The 17,790-nt window shown below is 55.2% G+C and overlaps 1 protein-coding gene across 1 annotated transcript in view; it reads left to right on the forward strand.

Annotated features, from left to right (window-relative positions):
- Nucleotides 1–17,790, forward strand: part of FBXO42 (F-box protein 42) — an 85,874-nt gene that overhangs the window by 44,884 nt on the left and 23,200 nt on the right. The window contains exon 4 of the mRNA XM_054394973.1: nt 895–1,029. Coding sequence (XP_054250948.1) covers nt 895–1,029 — 135 coding nt within the window. The remainder of the gene's footprint in view (nt 1–894; nt 1,030–17,790) is intronic.

A 17,790-nucleotide genomic window follows, 5' to 3' on the forward strand; every position in this document is an offset into this window, starting at 1 on the left:
CTGAGGGCACAGAGGGCAATGCCAGCAGGTTTGCTGATGGCACCAAGCTGGAGCAGTGGTGACAGCCCCCAGGCTGTGCTGCCCTTCAGCCAGACCTGGCTGAATGAAATCCAACAAGGACAAGGGGAGAGTCCTGCATCTGGGAAAGAACAACGCCATGGAGCAGTAGAGCTTGGGCACTGACCTGGTGGAGAGCAGAGCAGGGGAAAGGGATCTGGGGATCCTGGTGGACAGAAGGATGCCCAGGAGCCAGCAATGTGCCCTTGTGGCCAGGAAGGCCAAGGGCATCCTGGGGGGGATCAGCAGGGCTGTGGTGAGTAGGTCAAGGAAGGTTCTCCTCCTCTGCTCTGCCCTGCTGAGGCCACATCTGGAATATTGTGTCCAGTTGTGGGCCCCTCAGGTCAAGAAGGACCTCAGGGAAGTGCTTGAGAGAGTCCAACCCAGAGCCCCAGAGCTGCTGCAGGCAGTGGAACATCTCCTGTGAGGCCAGGCTGAGGCAGCTGGGGCTTGGAGCTGGGAGCAGAGCAGCCTGAGGGCTGCCCTCATTGCTGGGGATAAAGCTGTGCAGGGCTGGAGCCAGGCTCTGCTCAGGGATGGCCAAGGACAGCACAAGGGGCACTGGGGGCAAGCTGGAGCAGAGGAGGAGCCATGGGAACAGGAGAGGAAACTTTGTCACTGTGAGGGTGGCAGAGCCTGGAGCAGGCTGCCAGAGAGGTTGTGGAGTCTCCTGCTCTGGAGACATTCAGAACCCTCCTGGATGTGTTCCTGTGTGCCCTGCCCTGTGTGCCCTGCTCTGGCAGGGGCTTGGACTGGCTGATCTCCAGGGGTCCCTTCCAACCCCTCCCATGCTGTGCTGCTGTCACCTGGCTGATGGCTGCCTGTGCTTTCTCCCAGGTGCTTGTTACTACGATGCCAACCAGTCCATGTATGTGTTCGGGGGCTGCACCCAGAGCAGCTGCAACGCAGCCTTCAACGACCTCTGGAGACTTGACCTCAACAGCAAGGAGTGGATCAGGCCCCTGGCATCAGGTGAGAGCTGGCAGAGGGACAACTCCACCACTGCCTCATCACAACTGACCTCAGCCCTGGGGCTGCCTCCTCTGATTCTGGAGAACAGGGCTGGGGAGGAGCAGCTGAGGGACCTGGGGTTGTTTAGTCTGGAGGAAAGGAGGCTGAGGGGAGACCTCATTGCTCTCTCCAGATCCCTGAAAGGAGGTTGGATCCAGGTGGGGGTTGGTCTCTTCTCCCAAGGAACAAGAGATAGGACAAGAGGAAATGGCCTCAAGTTGGCCCAGGGGAGGGTTAGGCTGGAAAGTAGGAAAAATTTCTTTGCTGCAGGAGTGGTCAGGGATGGGAACAGGCTGCTCAGGGAGGTGGTGGAGTCCCCAGCCCTGAAGGTGTTTGAGAAACCTGTGGCCATGGCACTTGGGGACATGGTTTGGTGGCCATGGTGGTGTTGGGTTGATGGTTGGACTTGATTCCTAGAATCCTAGAATGGTTTGAGTTGGAAGGGACCTTAAAGCTCATCCAGTTCCAACCAACCCCCTGTCCCCCATGGGCAGGGACACCTCCCACCAGCCCAAGTTGCTCAAGGCCTCATCCAGCCTGACCCTTAACACCTCCCTGGGCAACCTGTTCCAGTGTCTTCCCACCCTCACTGCAAAGAGTTTCTTCCTCATCTCCAGTCTCAGTCTCCCCTCTCCCAGCTCAAAGCCATTGTCCCTCATCCTGGCACTCCCAGCCCTTGTCCAAAGTCCCTCCCCAGCTCTCCTGGAGCCCCTTCAGGTCCTGCAAGGCTGCTCTGAGGTCTCCCTGGAGCCTTCTCTTCTCCATGCTGAACAGCCCCAACTCTCAACCTGTCCTCACAGGGGAGGTTCTCCAGCCCTCTGATGATCTTTGTGGCCTCTTCTGGACCCACTACAACAGTTCCAGCTCCTCCTTGTCTTGGGGGGGCACCAGACCTGGAGGCAGTGCTGCATGTGGGGGTCTCACAATCTTGAAGGTCTTTTCCAGCCTTCATGATTCTGTATTTTTGTGTCTATTTTGTCATTCTCTGCCTGCTTTCAGGCCATAGCCTTGGGGGTTTTTGCTGTTCTGGTGCTTACAGCACCACATTGGGTCTGGAGCAGCCACTCAGCACTGGCTTGTACCACACATGGATGAGTGACCCTAAGGACATCACAGAATCACAGAATTGTCAGGGTTGGAAGGGACCTCAAGGCTCAGCCAGTTCCAACCCCCCTGCCATGGGCAGGGACACCTCACACCACAGCAGGTTGCTCACAGCCACATCCAGCCTGGCTGCAAAAACCTCCAGGGATGAGGCTTCCACCACCTCCCTGGGCAACCTGTGCCAGTCTCTCACCACCCTCATGGCAGGGGAAGAACTTCTTCCTAACATCCAATCTCAATCTACCCATTTCCAGTTTTGCCCCATCCCCCCCAGTCCTATCACTGACTCCCTCAAAAGTCCCTCCCCAGCTTTCTTGGAGCCCCCTTCAGATCCTGGAAGGCCACAAGAAGGTCTCCTGGGAGCCTTCTCCTCTCCAGACTGCACAACCCAAACTCTCTCAGTCTGTCCTCACAGCAGAGCAGCTCCAGCCCTCTGCTCATCCTGGTGGCCCTTCTCTGGACACCTTCCAGCACCTCCAGATCCTTCTTGTAACAGAGGCTCCAGAACTGGACACAGTGCTCCAGGTGGGGTCTCAGCAGATGGCCCCAGGAGCCTGTATTGATCGGAAGTGTTGTGCCAGGGCTGAGATTTGATGATTTTGAATCCCTCTGCTAGCTGCCACTGGAGGTATTTGGAGGACTGGAGGAGACATGCCCATGCTGGCTCCCCACAGCAGCAGGGAGAGCGTGGGAACCCAGGTACATTCCTGCAGTGCAGGCACTCAGAGCAGGGCAGGAAAACGCCACAAATTGTTTCCCACACTGCTTTTTTGTCCTCAAAATGTCACAGCCAGTGCTGCTCCTTTTCCATCGACTCCTGAAGTTGACTAAAATAACTTTTTCTCCAAGCAAAAGAATTGGGGGAAGCTCCTGGGGGGAGGGGAGTCAGGATTTTAGAGCCCCTACTGCAGCAAAACCTTTGCAGTGAATGAAGAGTAGGAAGAAGAAAAGGAGCTCAGCACCCACCAAGTGGTCTTTGCTGGCTCCTCTGACCCTGCTTTGTCAGCTCTGAGCAGCTCTAATTCTTCCCAAATCCAGATGTTTCTGCATCCTGGTGTTATCTGGGAATTAATTGGGTGTCACTTTGGAATCCTGGAATTTTCACAGCCTGCTGGGGGTTGGAAGGGACCTCTGGAGCTCAGCCAGTCCAACCCCCTGCCCCAGCAGGGCACCCACAGCAGCTTGCCCAGGAGCACAATGCCCAGGGGGGGTTGGAAGCTCTCCACACAAGGACACTCCACAACCTCTCTGGGCAGCCTGCTCCAGGCCTCCAGCACCCTCACACCAAACAACTTTCTCCTCCTGCTCAGGTGGAACCTCCTGGGGTCCAGTTTGTGCCCCTTGCCCCTTGGCCTGTCCCTGGGCACCACTGAGCAGAGTCTGGCCCCAGCCTCTTGCCCCCCCCAGCTCCTTTAGCTCTTGCTGAGCATTGCTCAGCTCCCCTCTGGGGCTGCTCTTCTGCAGGCTCTCAGCCCCAGGGCTCTCAGCCTTTGCTCCTCACAGAGCTGCTCCAGGCCCCTCAGCAGCTTCACAACCTTCAGTGGACTCTCTCCAGCAGTTCCCTCTCTTGAACTGAGGAGCCCAGAACTGGACTCAGGACTTCAGATGTGGCTTCACTGGGGCAGAGTAGAGGGAGAGGAGAACCTCCCCTGACCTGCTGGCCAGTCTCAGGTCCAGCAGGTCTCCCCTCACCTGTACTGGTGCAGGAAGTTGTTCCTCCCCAGGAGCAGGGCCCTGTGCCTGCCCTGGTTGAATTTCATGAGGTTCCCCTCTATGCAATTCTCTCCAGCCTGTCCAGATCTAACATTGACAGCTAGGTTGATGCTTGCTGGCCTCTTAGTGAGTATTAATCCACACAGCTCTTAGTGTTTTGGTTTGGTATTTTCATCCACATGTCCACTGTGTGATGCCTACAGGTGAGAACTAAATAGTTGTGGACTTGCAATGGAGGAAGAAAACAAACAACAGATTGCATTGGGTTGGAAGGGACCCTCCAAGGTCATCTTGTCCAACCCTCCTGCACTCAGCAGGGACACCTCCAGCTAGATCAGGCTGCCCAGGGCCACATCCAGTCTGACCTTGAATGTCTCCAGGAATGGGACCTCAACCACATCCCTGGGCAGCCTGTTCCAGTGTTTACCACTCTCATTGAGAAGAGCTTCCTCCTGATGGCTGAAGATGAGTCAGGGATTCATGGAATGGTTTAGGTTGGAAGGGATACAGTTCCGAGCCCCTGCCATGGGCAGGGACACCTCCCCCCAGCCCAGCTTGCTCAAGGCCACATCCAGCCTGGCCTTGAACACCCCCAGGAAGGGGACACCCACAGCCTGCCTGGGCAACCTGTTCCAGTGTCTCCCCACCCTCACTCTCAAGAGTTTCTTCCTCATCTCCAGCCTCAGTCTCCCCTCTCCCAGCTCAAAGCCATTGTCCCTTGTCCTGTCACTCCCAGCCCTTGTCAAAAGTCCTTCCCCTGCTCTCTTGTAGCCCTTTCAAGTACTGGAAGGCTGCTCTAAGGTCTCCCTGGAGCCTTCTCCTCTCCAGGTGAGAATTAAGTAGCTGTGGGCTTCCAACGGAGGAAGAAAACAACCATCAGCTGACCGGTCTGTGGAAGGGGGCTCTGGCTCTTCCTCCTTTCCCACCCTAGCTCTCTGCCTCATCTCAGGGGTGGGGGAGAGGCCATGGGTAGCATAAACAGGATACTGGGCCATGCAGACCTCTGCTCTGACCCAGGATGTCTATTCTTGAAGCCCAAGGAGCCCTTCCGTCGGCGTGAATGCAGGGCACGACTCGCCCGGCGCCTTCCCCAGCCCGGCACCCAGCTCTGCTCCGTCACTCTCTTGGCATTTCACAAAGTCAAGGTTCCCACTGCCTCACTGACAGCTCCCACTTGTAAAAGAACAGGTCCTGTGGGAATATGTGTCGGGGTGAGGTCCCATGGGAAGATCCCCCGGGGAGATATTTCTGCTGGCTGTCAGGAGCGTGTGGAAGCCAGATGGGATCGCAACTGAAACCGGAGGCAGGCTGAGCACACACAGAGCAGCCTTGTTCCTGCCCCTGCAGTGCAGATGAGTCACCCCCCAGCCCTCCCCCTCCCCCCAATCTTGTGGTTTCTTACACACAGCTCCTGCCTCTTCCTTGGGTGCCCTTCAGCAGAGGGGTTGGCACCCACTGCCTGAGAAAGAATAGTGACTGGAGGGGGCAAAAGCCAGAGAGCTTTGAAAGCCGGGAGCCAGAGGTAAATCAAAAGAGGAGGGAGGGTGGTTTGCAGCTGATGGGGATTGATTAATGCCAGGCTAATTGCTCCTGGAGGTGGAGTTCCCATACCTAGCCTTCCCAATTCTATAGGGTCTTGCTCTGGAGTCTTGCTCTGGAGTCACAGAATCATTCAGGACCTTGAGATCACAGAATTATTGAGGCTGGAAAAGACCTCTGAGATCATCAAGTGCAGCCTATGACCTAACACCACCACAGCAGCTGAACCCTGCCACCAAGTGCCACATCCAAGCTTTCCTTAAAGACCTCCAGTGATGGTGACTCCACCACCTCCCTGGGCAGTCCATCCCAGTGCCTGATCAGCCTCTCTGTGAGGAAGTGCTTCTTAATATCCAGCCTAAACCTCCCCTGGCTCAGCTTCATACCAGGCCCTCTTGTCCTGTCACTGGTTGCCTGGGAGAAGAGCCCAAGAGATGATCAGGTCCAACCATTCACCCTGCTCTGCCATGGTCACACTAATCAGAAGGTGGCCCTCCCACGAGGCTGGGTCTTGCTCAGAGAGGTTTGATCAAGCTCTGTTTGTCTCCTCCTTAACCATGGGCATCTTGGAATCATCAATCAGAGAATGGTTTGGCTTGGAAGGGACCTAAAGGTCACTCTTCCAAGCCTCCTGCAGTCAGCAGACACAGCTGCAACTAGAGCAGGTTGCTCAGAGACCCAAACAACCTCCCCTGGAGTGGTTCCAGGATTGGAGTGTTCAAGAAATGTGTGGACATGGATGAGTGAAATAAATGGTGGTGAAGACTCCTAGCAGAACTCAGAGAACACCTCTGCATTGGTCAGGCATTGGAATGGGAGAACAGGGCTGGGGAGGAGCAGCTGAGGGACCTGGGGTTGTTTAGTCTGGAGGAGAGGAGGCTGAGGGGAGACCTCATTGCTCTCTACAGCTCCCTGAAAGGAGGTTGGAGCCAGGTGGAGGTTGGTCTCCCAAGGAACAAGAGACAGGAAAAGAGGAAATGACCTCAAGTTGGCCCAGGGGAGGGGGACAGGTTGGAAATTAGGAAAAATTTCTTTGCTGCAAGAGTGGTCAGGGATGGGAACAGGCTGCTCAGGGAGGTGGTGGAGTCCCCATCCCTGGAGGTGTTTGAGAAACCTGGCACTTGGAGACATGGTTTGATGGCCAGGGTGGTGTTGGGTCAGTGGCTGGACTGGATGATCTCAGAGGCCTTTTCCACCCAAAACAATTCTGTGATTCTATCACCTGTGTGTGCAACCTGAGTCATCTTAGCTGGGCTAGGGCTACCTAAAAGGAGCGTGGTGGTGGCACCAGGGTCACACCAGATGCCTTTGTCATGGCTCAGGTGAGCTGAAACCACTCTGTCCCTCTCCCATCTCTGAAGGGCTTTTCCAGAAGAGGAGTCCTTTGTTGTTGTTGTTGTTGTTTGTTCCTAGGAGTTTTCAGTTGGGTTTTCTTCCTCCAGGCACTGGATGACATCAGAGCTGAGCAATCCAGCAGCAGCCTGAGCTGCCATGCTTCAGCTGGCAGTAAATATTTAAGCCTTCAAAGAAATAATTGGGCTGTGCCTCTTTAGTCTGGGAGATGGAGGAGGCAGATAACTGCTTCCAAAAAGCCTCAGTTTTGAGGTCTCCCAAGTATGTTTGTTTGTTTTGCTTAGATCTAAACCAATGGCATCAACTCTCTACTGGGCTGGAGCAGAACACTTAATGCTTTCGTGTCGTGGGGCTTGGAATGCTCTACCAAGGTCTGGGGGAAGGTGGCAGGATCTCTATTTTAGGAAGGTGAACAGCCTCTAAACTCTTCTCCCTCAAGCTCTTCTGGCCACTTTGGAGCTCCTTTCTACCTCCTCTACTCTCACATACTCATCTCAGCAAGTTCCTGATGATACAAAACTGGGGGGGGGGGGGGGAGGGGGGTGGGGGACACCCCTCAGGCTGTGCAGCATCCAACGTGACCTGGGCAGGCTGAGAGCTGGCTGCAGGCAAACCTCATGGAGTTTAATAAGGACAAGTGCAGGGTCCTGAACCTGGGGAGGAATAACAGCAGGCACCAGGACAGGTTAGAGGCTGCCCTGCTGGAAAGCAGCTCCACAGAGAAAGACCTTGGAGTGCTGGTGGGCAGCAAGTTCTGCATGGGACAGCAATGTGCCCTTGTGGCCAAGAGAGCCAATGGGATCCTGGGGAGCAGCAAGAAAGGTGTCCAGCAGGGCTGGGGAAGTTCTTCTACCTCTCTACTCTGCCCTGCTGAGACCACAGCTGCAATCCTGTGTCCAGTTCTGGGCTCCCCAGGTCAGGAGAGACAGAGACCTGCTGGAGAGAGTCCAAGGGAGAGCCAGGAGGATGATTTGGGGACTTGAGCATCTCCCCTGTGAAGAGAGACTGAGAGCCCTGGGGGTGTTTACTGTGGAGAAGAGAAGGCTGAGAGGGATCTGATCAATGTCTATCAATAGCTGAGGGGTGGGGGGCAAGGGGAGGGGGCCAGGCTCTTTTGGATGGTTCAGTGATAAGCCAAGGAACAATGGGTTCAAACTAGAAGATTTCAGCTCAAGATGAGGAGAAACTTCTTTCCAGTGGAGGTGACAGATCCCTGGAACAGGCTGCCCAGAGGGGTTGTGGAGTCTCCTTCTGTGGATGCATTCCTGTGCAGACTGCCCTCAGTGATCCTGCTCTGGCAGAGGCATTGGACCTGATGATCTCTTGAGGTCCCTTCCAACCTCTGATATACTGTGACCGTGAGACTGTGATCTTGCTGGAGCAGAAGGGGACTGCTGATTGTTATCCTGTATTCTGTGGGCTGCCTGCAATGTTCTCCCAGGGTGGGTAGTCCTGGGGTGTCTTTCTCCTTGTGCTGGGGATGCTTTTGCCTTTATTTGCCTAGTTAACCCAGGCCCTTCTTTGACTTGTGGCTTATCTGCACACTGGAGGAGCTGATGGTTCTGGAGGTGGTTTGCACTGGAGTTTGTTTATCCAGCTAGAGGCAAGGGTTAGTCTCCACTCCTCCCAGTCAAGCTGCAGCATGCTGATCTCAACAGGCAGGATGACTTCATGGTCCTCTGGTGCTCCTCAAAACAAGCCCTTGTGCAGCTGAAACAGCCCCAAAGGAACCCAAAACCTATCTGAGATGGAGACTCCCAGGTCTGAGTGCAGTGGGTGCTGAAACAGCCCCAAATGAAACCAAAACCCTTTGAGATGGAGACTCCCAGGTCTGAGTGCAGTGGGTGCTGAAACAGCCCCAAAGAACACCAGACCCCTTTGAGGTGAGTGCAGGGGGTGATGCAGGAGCTGCAGAGATTCCATGGTGAGGGCTTTGGCCTGGAGCTGCCTCACCCAGGATTCAGCCCTGGAGCTGCTGTGTCAGTCGCAGGGGGAAGGTTTGTCCTGTCCATGCTGGTCTGTGAAATGCTCTTGATGTGATCCCTTCCATCTCTGTGCAGGTCCTGGGAGAGGCCACCTCAGGCATCAGCACTGACCCAGACCTTTTACTGTCATCTCTGTGCCCTGTTTGTGTCACCCTCGGGCCACAGAGGATCCTTTCTAGGCAGAACTGAGAGCATGTCCCCAGGCAGTTCTGCTCTGCCCTGCCTGTGCTCCTGCAGCCCCTGGGGCTCTGCAGACCTTCTCCCTTCCTGTATTTGTTAGTTTATGTTCCTTGGCAGCCCTCAGCTTGGCCTCTGTCTCCCAGACCCAGGCACTAAACTGGGAAATACCTTTTTAAATCAGGGAGAAAGCTGCTGGTGGTTCTGCCTGTGCTGCTGGGGGCTTGCAGGAGGGAGGTGGAAAGGTTTTCTGTTCCAAACTAGAACCTTTTTCTGTGCTCACAGAGGAGTGACAGCAGACAGGTGAGGTCTGTGCAGGGAGAGGAGCATTTGCTGAAGTCCTATAGGGTCTGCACATCCTCCCTGTTGTTTGTACTCTGTCATCTGCTGACTCCAGGAAGGATATTGAGGGGCTGGAGCATGTCCAGAGAAGGGCAACAAAGCTGGGGAAGGGTCTGGAAGAGGGGAGATTGAGACTGGAGATGAGTCTCCTCCCTGGAGGTGTTCAAGGCCAGGCTGGATGAGGCCTTGAGCAAGCTGGGCTGGGGGGAGGTGTCCCTGCCCATGGCAGGGGGTTGGAACTGGCTGAGCTTTGAGGTCCCTTCCAACCCAACCCATTCTGTGAACCTATGAACCCCCCACTCAGTAAGTGTGCAAAGAAAAACCTCTCCCACTTCAATTCCTGTTGGCTCTGTTCCTCCCCCAGGTCCCTTCCATGCTCTGAGTAGGAGCCCTTGGAGTTTGAGGATCAGGTTTCCTCTTGTGAGGTGAGGAGAAAGTGCCTTTGATGGTGTTTTGTCAACAAAACTTTTAACAGCCCAGGAGGAGGTGGGAGAGGTTCTGCTGTCACCTGCCCCAGGTGCTGGTGTCAGATGTGGTCCCTGTGTGGTGGGAGGCTGAAGGGAGAAACCTGCCCTTTAGTGGTGGAGCTGAGCAGAGTGGTTTGCCCTTGACAGAGGGGTGGAAAAACCTTGCCCCAGGCAGGAATGAATAAAACAAAACCAAAACAACCCAAAAGCTGTGTTTCCCTCATCTGCTGCTAGAAAACAGCACCAAGTTTTCAAAACACTTGGTGGAGTTTCAGAATGGTCCTGATCTGGTGTCAGCTTCCTTGTTTGGATCCTCCTTGGTGATGGGAGCTGCTCCCAAGGGCTGAGCTTCCCAAGGAAGGGGGGTGGATGGGCCTGCAGCGGAGAGCCAGCAGGCATCCAGCCCTCTGCATCCATGAGTTTTGGTCCATGGCACCTTCATGGACAGCATGAGTTGCTCACAGGACTTGTGGCTACAGAGCAGTCCGAGGGCTTGTTGAGGTTTCCACAGAGCAAAGAGTTGTTGGAGTGCTTGGGTTTAAAACCCACTGTGCTGGAAGGTCTCCTGAGATGGTTCAGTCCTTGGTGGTGATCTCTATCTTCTCTCCTCTGAGGCCTGTCACTGAAAAACTTTGTCCTGCCCCTGATCTGGCTGCATCAATGGGAGGAGGTCAGTGGGGTGAGGTTCAACAAGGCCAAGGGCTGGGTCCTGCACTTGGGTCACAACAACCACATGAAGGCTCCAGGCTGGGGACAGTGGTTGGAAACTGCCCAGCAGGGAAACACCTGAGGGTGTTGGGCAGCAGTGGCTGAAGTTGAGCCGGCAGTGTCCAGGTGGCCAAGAAGGTCACCAGCAGCCTGGCCTGGATCAGCAATGGTGTGGCCAGCAGGGATTGTCCTCCTCTACTGGGCACTGGTGAGGCCACAGCTTGAGTCCTGGGATCAGTTTTGGGCTCCTCACTCCAAGAAGGACATTGAGAGGTTGGAGCAGGTCCAGAGAAGGACAACAAAGCTGGGGAAGGGTCTGGAGAAGAGGGCTGGTGGTGAGGAGCAGCTGGGGGTGTTGAGCCTGGAGAAGAGGAGGCTGAGGGGAGACCTTCTGGCTCTCTACAACTGCTTGAAAGGAGGTTGGAGTCAGGTTGTGACTTTGTCTCTTCTCCCTAGTAACAAGTGATAGGACAAGAGGAAGAGGCCTGAAATTGTTGCCCCAGGGGAGGTTTAGGTTGGACATTGGGAGAAACTTCTTTCCTGAAAGGATTCTCCAAGCCTGGCTCAGGCTGCCCAGGGAGGTGGTTGAATCCCCATCCCTGGAGGGGTTTCAAAGCCACAGAGATGTGGTGCTGGGGGCCAGGGGTTAGCAGCAGGCTTGGTGGAATTAGATCATGGTTGGGCTGGGTGATCTCGAAGGTGTTTTCCAACCCAAACATCTCTGTGGTTCTCTGACTCTCTCTGACTGGTGGCACAGACAGAAAGGCAGAGCCTGCTGCTGCCAGGTGAGGACTGCAAACCTCCCACCCTTTGTACAGCCAAACACAACCTGCAGGGAGCAGGAGCTGGGCTTGGCTGCCTTTGGAAGCAGCAAACTCCACCCTGCTCTGCCAAGGAAGGAGCATCCTTCAGTAGAGAGTTTCACCTTCATTAGTGGCCTTCCAGGGATGAGCCTGGAGCTTGGCTGGCTGGCTCTGAGCTGCAGCTCTGTGGAGCTTGGGTGTTGCTCAGAGCTTTGGGGCCCCTGGGTCAGTCTGTGCCAGGCAGACAGGATGCTGATTTGTGCCTTTCTTCTCTGGGGTAGCTTTGAAAAATGCCTGTAATGAAATCTGTGTCATTAATGAGGAACCTCCTCCACCTGGGTCACAGCAGCCCCCTGGGGAGCTGCAGACCTGGGGATGTGTGCTTGGAAAGCTGCAGCTGGCAGAGGGAGCTGGGGGGGTTGGGTGGCACTCACTGCCCCTGAGCCAGCAGTGCCCAGGGGGCCAAGAAGGCCAAAGGCCTCCTGGCTGGCATCAGAAGCAGGGTGGGCAGCAGGGCCAGGAGGTGCCCATCCCCCTGTGCTCAGCACTGGGGAGGCCACAGCTCGAGTGCTGTGCTCAGCTCTGGGCCCTCCCTGCAGGAAGCACATGGAGGGGCTGGAGCCTGTCCAGAGCAGGGCAGGGAGGCTGGAGAAGGGCCTGGAGCCCCTGGGCTAGAGGAGGGCTGAGGGAGCTGGGGGTGTGCAGGCTGGAGGAGAGGAGGCTGAGGGAGACCTCCTTGCTCTCTGCAGCTCCCTGAAGGGAGGTTGGAGCCAGGAGGGGACAGCCTCTGCTCCTTGGGGACAAGGACAGGAGCAGAGGCAATGGTTCCAAGCTGCCCCAGGGGAGGCTCAGGCTGGAGCTCAGGAAAGATTTCTGCACTGGAAGGGTTCTGCAATTTTGGAATGGTCTGTCCAGGGCAGTGCTGGAGTCCCCATCCCTGGGGGTGTTCAAGGTGGGCCTGGTGCTTAGGGCCATGGTTTGGTGCTGAGCCTGCAGTGCTGGGAGGAGGATTGGACTGGATGAGCCTGGAGGTCTCTTCCAGCCAGCTCTGTTCTGGGAGTCTGTGAAATATTTAAAGGGCAAGAGATGAAAAATTAGCAGGTGAAGGGGTTTGGATGAGGGGCAATGGCTTTGAACTGGAAGAGGGAAGATGAAACTGGAGCTTAGGAGGAAATTCTTGCAGTGAGGGTGGGGAGACACTGCTCTGGTGGAAGGTGCCCCTGCTCAGTCTCTGAAGCTGTCAGTCTCAGCACCCCTGGGACAGCTCACTGGGTACAAACCAACTCTGCTGCCACCAGCCTCGAGCCTTGGGCCTCTTCCCACCATCTGTGGGCAGGTTGGCTTCTTCAAAGCAATTCCTGCCTGCCTCCAGCACCACATTCCTGCCATGCCAGAGAGCAGCAGCAGCAGCCTGGTGTCCCTGTGGCCCAGGTGAGCAACAGTCACTCCTGATTTTAATTGCTAAACAGGCTCTGCACCCCACACTCAGGCTGGAAGAGGGTAATGAAGTCATGAAGTGACTTTATGACTTCTGTGGATGCTGGGAACAACTGGAGATGCTTCCCAGCTCTCCTGTAGCCCCCTTCAGCCCTCTGATCACAGCCTCCTCTGGACGCTCTCCAACAGTTCCATGTCCTTGTGTTGGGGGCACCAGAACTGGAGGCAGTGCTGCAGGTGGGGTCAGATCGGAGGGGCAGAATCCCTTCCCTGTCCTCCTGGTCACACTGCTTTGGCTGCAGCCCAGGATGCAGTTGGCCTTGCCCCAGCTGACCTGGTTAAGATGGGTTTACATCAGCAGGCCAAGGCATCTGATGGTTTCCCTCCCCAGTTCCCAGCTCTCAGTGCACTTTGGTAGCTGAAATTTCAGCAAATTTGGATCTGCAGGTGAAACATGAGGGGAGAAAACCAATCCCTGCTGTGGGAGCTGGGCTTGGAGCCATGCCTTCAGCAGCAGAGCAGCAAGGCACAGCTCTGACCAGGGCACTTCCACAGGGAAAGAGGCTTTATCCCATGGATGCCCTCCTGTCCTGCCTTGGACAGCTCAGCCTGGTGTGGGAGGAATGTGTTGGAGGGAAATACAGAGGGGAAATGCAACAGAAGAGGCTGGAAGAGACATGGCTTCAGAGAAATGGCTGTTGTGAGTGGTGATCATAGAATGTTAGAGGTTGGAAGGGACCTCCAGAGGTCATCCAGTCCAAGCCCCTGCCAGAGCAGGGTCACTGAGGGTAGTCTGCACAGGAATGCATCCAGGTGGGGTTGGAAAGGCTCCAGAGAAGGAGACTCCACAACCCCCCTGGGCAGCCTGCTCCAAGGCTCTGTCACCCTCACAGCAAAGAAGTTTCTCCTCATCTTGAGCTGAAATCTTCTCTGTTCAAGTTTGTCTCCATTGCTCCTTGTCTTGTTTCTGTGCATCACCCAAAAGAGCCTGGCCCCCTCTCCTTGCCCCCCACCCTTCAGCTATTGATAGACATTGATCAGATCCCTCTCAGCCTTCTCCTCTCCAGACTAAACACCCCCAGGGCTCTCAGTCTCTCTTCACAGGGGTGATGCTCAAGTCCCCAAATCATCCTCCTGGCCCTTGGACTCTCTCCAGCAGGTCTCTGTCTCTCTTGAACTGGGGAGCCCAGAACTGGACACAGAATTCCAGGTGTGGTTTTCTTCCTGTCTCAGCACAGATCTGGGGACTTGTGGTTCTCTTTAAGGCAAGAGCTGAGCTGAGCATCTGTATGGTAGTGCAGAAATGAGGCCAGGCAGGAGGAGATCCCAGGCAGCCCTTCATCCTTGAGCCCAAGGGTTGGTTAGAGTCCACAGGATGCTGGATCTCCAACATGGAGAGCCTGGGGCACCATGGACACTGCACTTACGGAACCATAGAATTGTTTGGGTTGGAAAAGGCCTCCAAGATCACCCAGACCAACCCTCAACCCAACACCACCATGGCCACTAAACCATGGCCCCAAGTGCCATGGCCACATTTCTTGGACACCTCCAGGGATGGGGACTCCACCACCTCCCTGGGCAGCCTGTGCCAATCCCTGACCACTCTTGTTCCTCATGTCCAACCTAACCCTTCCCTGGCACAATTTCAGGTCATTTCCTCTCCTTCTACCACCTGATGCTAGGGAGAGGAGACCAACCCCCACCTCATTCCAACCTCCTCTCAGGGAGTTGTAGAGAGAAGCTCCCCTGAAAGAGAGGAACTGATTCTCTTTCCCCTTCCCAGCTGCACTCCACAGCTCACTGGCTCCCACCCCTCCTTGCTGGTGTTGCAGAGGAGACACTCAGCTACTCAGAAGGCCTGCAGGGAGTCTCTCAGGAGCTTGCTCAGATGAGAGCTGGGGACCTGGCTGTGATAAAACCAGCAGCCTGCACATCTCCAAGAGCCAGAGGCTTGAGAAGGGCTGGGGGTTTGTAACACTCTTGTCTCCTGGGTGATGGCAGAGAGATTTATCCAGGCCTTTAAATCCTCCTGTACAACATTTATCTCTCTAAAAGCTTCCTGGTGTGTCTCTAACCCTTCTTAAGACACTATCAAGCATGGATCCAGCAGAGCAGCATGAAAAAAAAGAGCCTTGTTGCTTTAACTTTGTCAGCTTCTCAGAGAGAAACTCCCTGGCTGCAGATCCCTCCAGAGATTAAGGCAGGAATTTTTCCCACTATCGCCTTTATCAGCCCCCAGGATGGATGTGGAGAATTTTTAGCCTCCTTTTGGTCCCTGTTTGTGAAGCACAAGAGTAGCCTGGAGCAGGGCTGGCTGGCAAGGGCTGGCTGGCAGTGTCGTGGGTAGGACACGACCCCCATGTCATCTGAAACATATCGAAGTAGGTGACCCCAGGCCAACTGGAAATCTTGGGGATGAGAGTGCTGGACCAGAACTGGGGACAGCTATTTGCAGCCCTCTGGCTCAATAAAAAGACCAAAGTCAGCAAAAAATAGGATTTGGGGTTGGGAGTCCTTGTGCAGGCAAATAAATAGTTGAGTCGTGATGGTGCTGAGCATCCAGGAGCTCCCAGGGAGTTCACAGAGTCATGGAATGGTTTGGCTTGGAAGGGATCTTAAAGATCAGCCAATGCCAACCCCCTGCCATGGGCAGGGACACCTCCCACCAGCCCAGCTTGCTCAAGGCCTCATCCAGCCTGGCCTTGAACACCTCCAAGGAGGGGAAATTCACAACCTCCCTGGGCAACCTGTTCCAGTGTCTCCCCACTCTCACTCTCAAGAATTTCTTCCTCATCTCCAGTCTCAGTCTCCCCTCTCCCAGCTCAAAGCCATTGTCCCTCGTCCTGGCACTCCCAGCCCTTGTCAGAAGTCCCTCCCCAGCTCTCGTGGAGCCCCTTCAGGTCCTGGAAGGCTGCTCTGAGGTCTCCCTGGAGCCTTCTCTTCTCCAGGCTGAACAACCCCAACTCTCCTGCTCCTCTGGATCCTCTCCAACAGCTCCATGCCTTTCTCATGCTGGGGCACCAGAACTGGAGGCAGTGCTGCAGGTGGGATCTCAGTGGAGCAGAGCAGAGGGGCAGAATCCCCTCCCTGTCCTGCTGCCTGCACTTCTTTGTTGGGAAGCTTGTGGCAGTGTCTCACATCTGAGAGCTGGGTACCTGAAATGATGAGGAGAAATCCTCTCTGGAAGGAGGTTGGAGCTAGCATCAGGTGACAGAAGAGGAAATGGCCTGAAGTTGTGCCAGGGGAGGGTTAGGTTGGACAAAAGGAACAATTTGTGTCCTGCAAGAGTGGTCAGGGATTGGCACAGGCTGCCCAGGGTGGTGGTGGAGTCCCCAAGAAACCTGTGGCCATGGCACTTGGGGCCATGGTTTAGTGGCCGTGGTGGTGTTGGGTTGCTGGTTGGACTGGATGATCTTGGAGGCCTTTTCCAACCCAAACAATTCCATGATGCTATGAAATCTCCCTCCTGCAGTGCCTCTGCCTTAGACTCCCAGAGCTTGCAGAGCTCCGCTCTCAAGGCGCAGTTTTGTCATCTTCCCTACTGATCCTTCTTTCAGCACAAGTTAGTGTTGATTTATTTGGCTTTTTTTTCTTTCCTTTCAAGGGGCCTGCCTATGCCCTGAGGTTTGATTACACAGCCCTGCAGAGAATTTCATTTCTGGTGGCTATCAGCTCAGCTGAGGTTGGCTGATTTGAGCCAAAGGTATTTGCACGCCGGCAGGAGGCTGCGAGAGCAGCCAAGGCCTCCGTGAAACCTTCTCTTTTATTTCCTTTTCAGGAAAGAAGGCTTTGAAATCTGCCAAGGGCTGCCTCAGCCCCACACACAGGCTGTTTATGTTGGTGTGGTCTCAGCTGTAATTAATGTCTTGCACCAGCAAGGAAGCTGATAGCCTGAACTGGCTCCTGCCCCAGGCTGCTGTTGTCATCCCTGACGCTGCCCTCGGCTCAGGAGGTCCCAGGGGGTGATGGAAGTGGCAGATTGTGACCTCCCTGGTCATGTTCATAGATTGGTAGAATGGGTTGTGGTGAAAGGGACCTTCAAGATCAGCCAGTTCCAACCCCCTGCCACCAACAGGGACACCTCCCACCAGCCCAGCTTGCTCAAGGTCTCATCCAGCCTGGGCTTGAACACCTCCAGGCAGGAGCATCCACAGCCTCCCTGGGCAACCTGTTCCAGTCTCTCCCCACCCTCACTGGGAAGAATTTCTTCCTCATCTCCACTCTCAATCTCCCCTCTTCCAGCTCAAAGCCATTCCTCCTTATCCTATCACTCCAAGCCCTTGTCAGAAGTCCCTCTCAGCCCTTTCAGGTACTGAAAGGTCTGAGGTCTCCCTGGAGCCTTTTCTCCAGGCTGAACAGCCCCAAGCCTCCTAGCCTGTCCCCATAGGGGATGTTCTCCAGCCTTCTGATCATCTGTGTGGCCTCCTCTGGATGTTCTGTTGAGTTACTTCTCCTCCCAGCTCTGTCCTCTCCCTCCTTGGCAGCTAAATTCCTCTTCGGGGACAGCTCTGTTTTGGCTTCAGTGACATAAAACCCCAGGGCCAGATAAATCTTGTCAGCTGGGAGAGAGCCTTGAGGAGCCTTCAGCAAGGTCCTGCTGGGAGGCTTTTGGGCAGCCTGTGCTGACATCTATCGGCAAGAGCTCCTGCCAAGGCCTCCCATCCAGCAGAATTCCATCTGCAAGGCTGGAGATGGAATCCCAACGTTGGCTCTGCAGGACAGACCCCAGCCAGCACTGCACACTTCCAAAGGCTCTAAATCCTCACAGCCTGGTTTTAGGTCCCTCACAAAGGCATCTCCTTCAGTCTGGTGGGCATGTGGGATGATGAAGCACTAGCTCATGGCTGGCTGCAGTCCAGAAGGTGAATATTTATCCCTGATATAGGGAGGGAGTTTGGCAGTCAGCGCTGGATTTACTGGAATGAGGGAGAAGAGTGAGCTCCTTGGGTGAGGAAGGCACAGGGCAGCAGCCCAGGGCTTGGAAATGAGCTCAAAGGGGGGCGGGCAGCAGGGGAGGGAAGGGCTGGTTGGGAGGAATGTGCAAAGAGGGCACTGCACAGCCCTTTGGGTGTTGTCCTGGGGCCTTTGCTA

This window comes from Indicator indicator, chromosome 32, assembly GCF_027791375.1.
Source record: "Indicator indicator isolate 239-I01 chromosome 32, UM_Iind_1.1, whole genome shotgun sequence".
NCBI classification, from domain to species: domain Eukaryota; kingdom Metazoa; phylum Chordata; class Aves; order Piciformes; family Indicatoridae; genus Indicator; species Indicator indicator.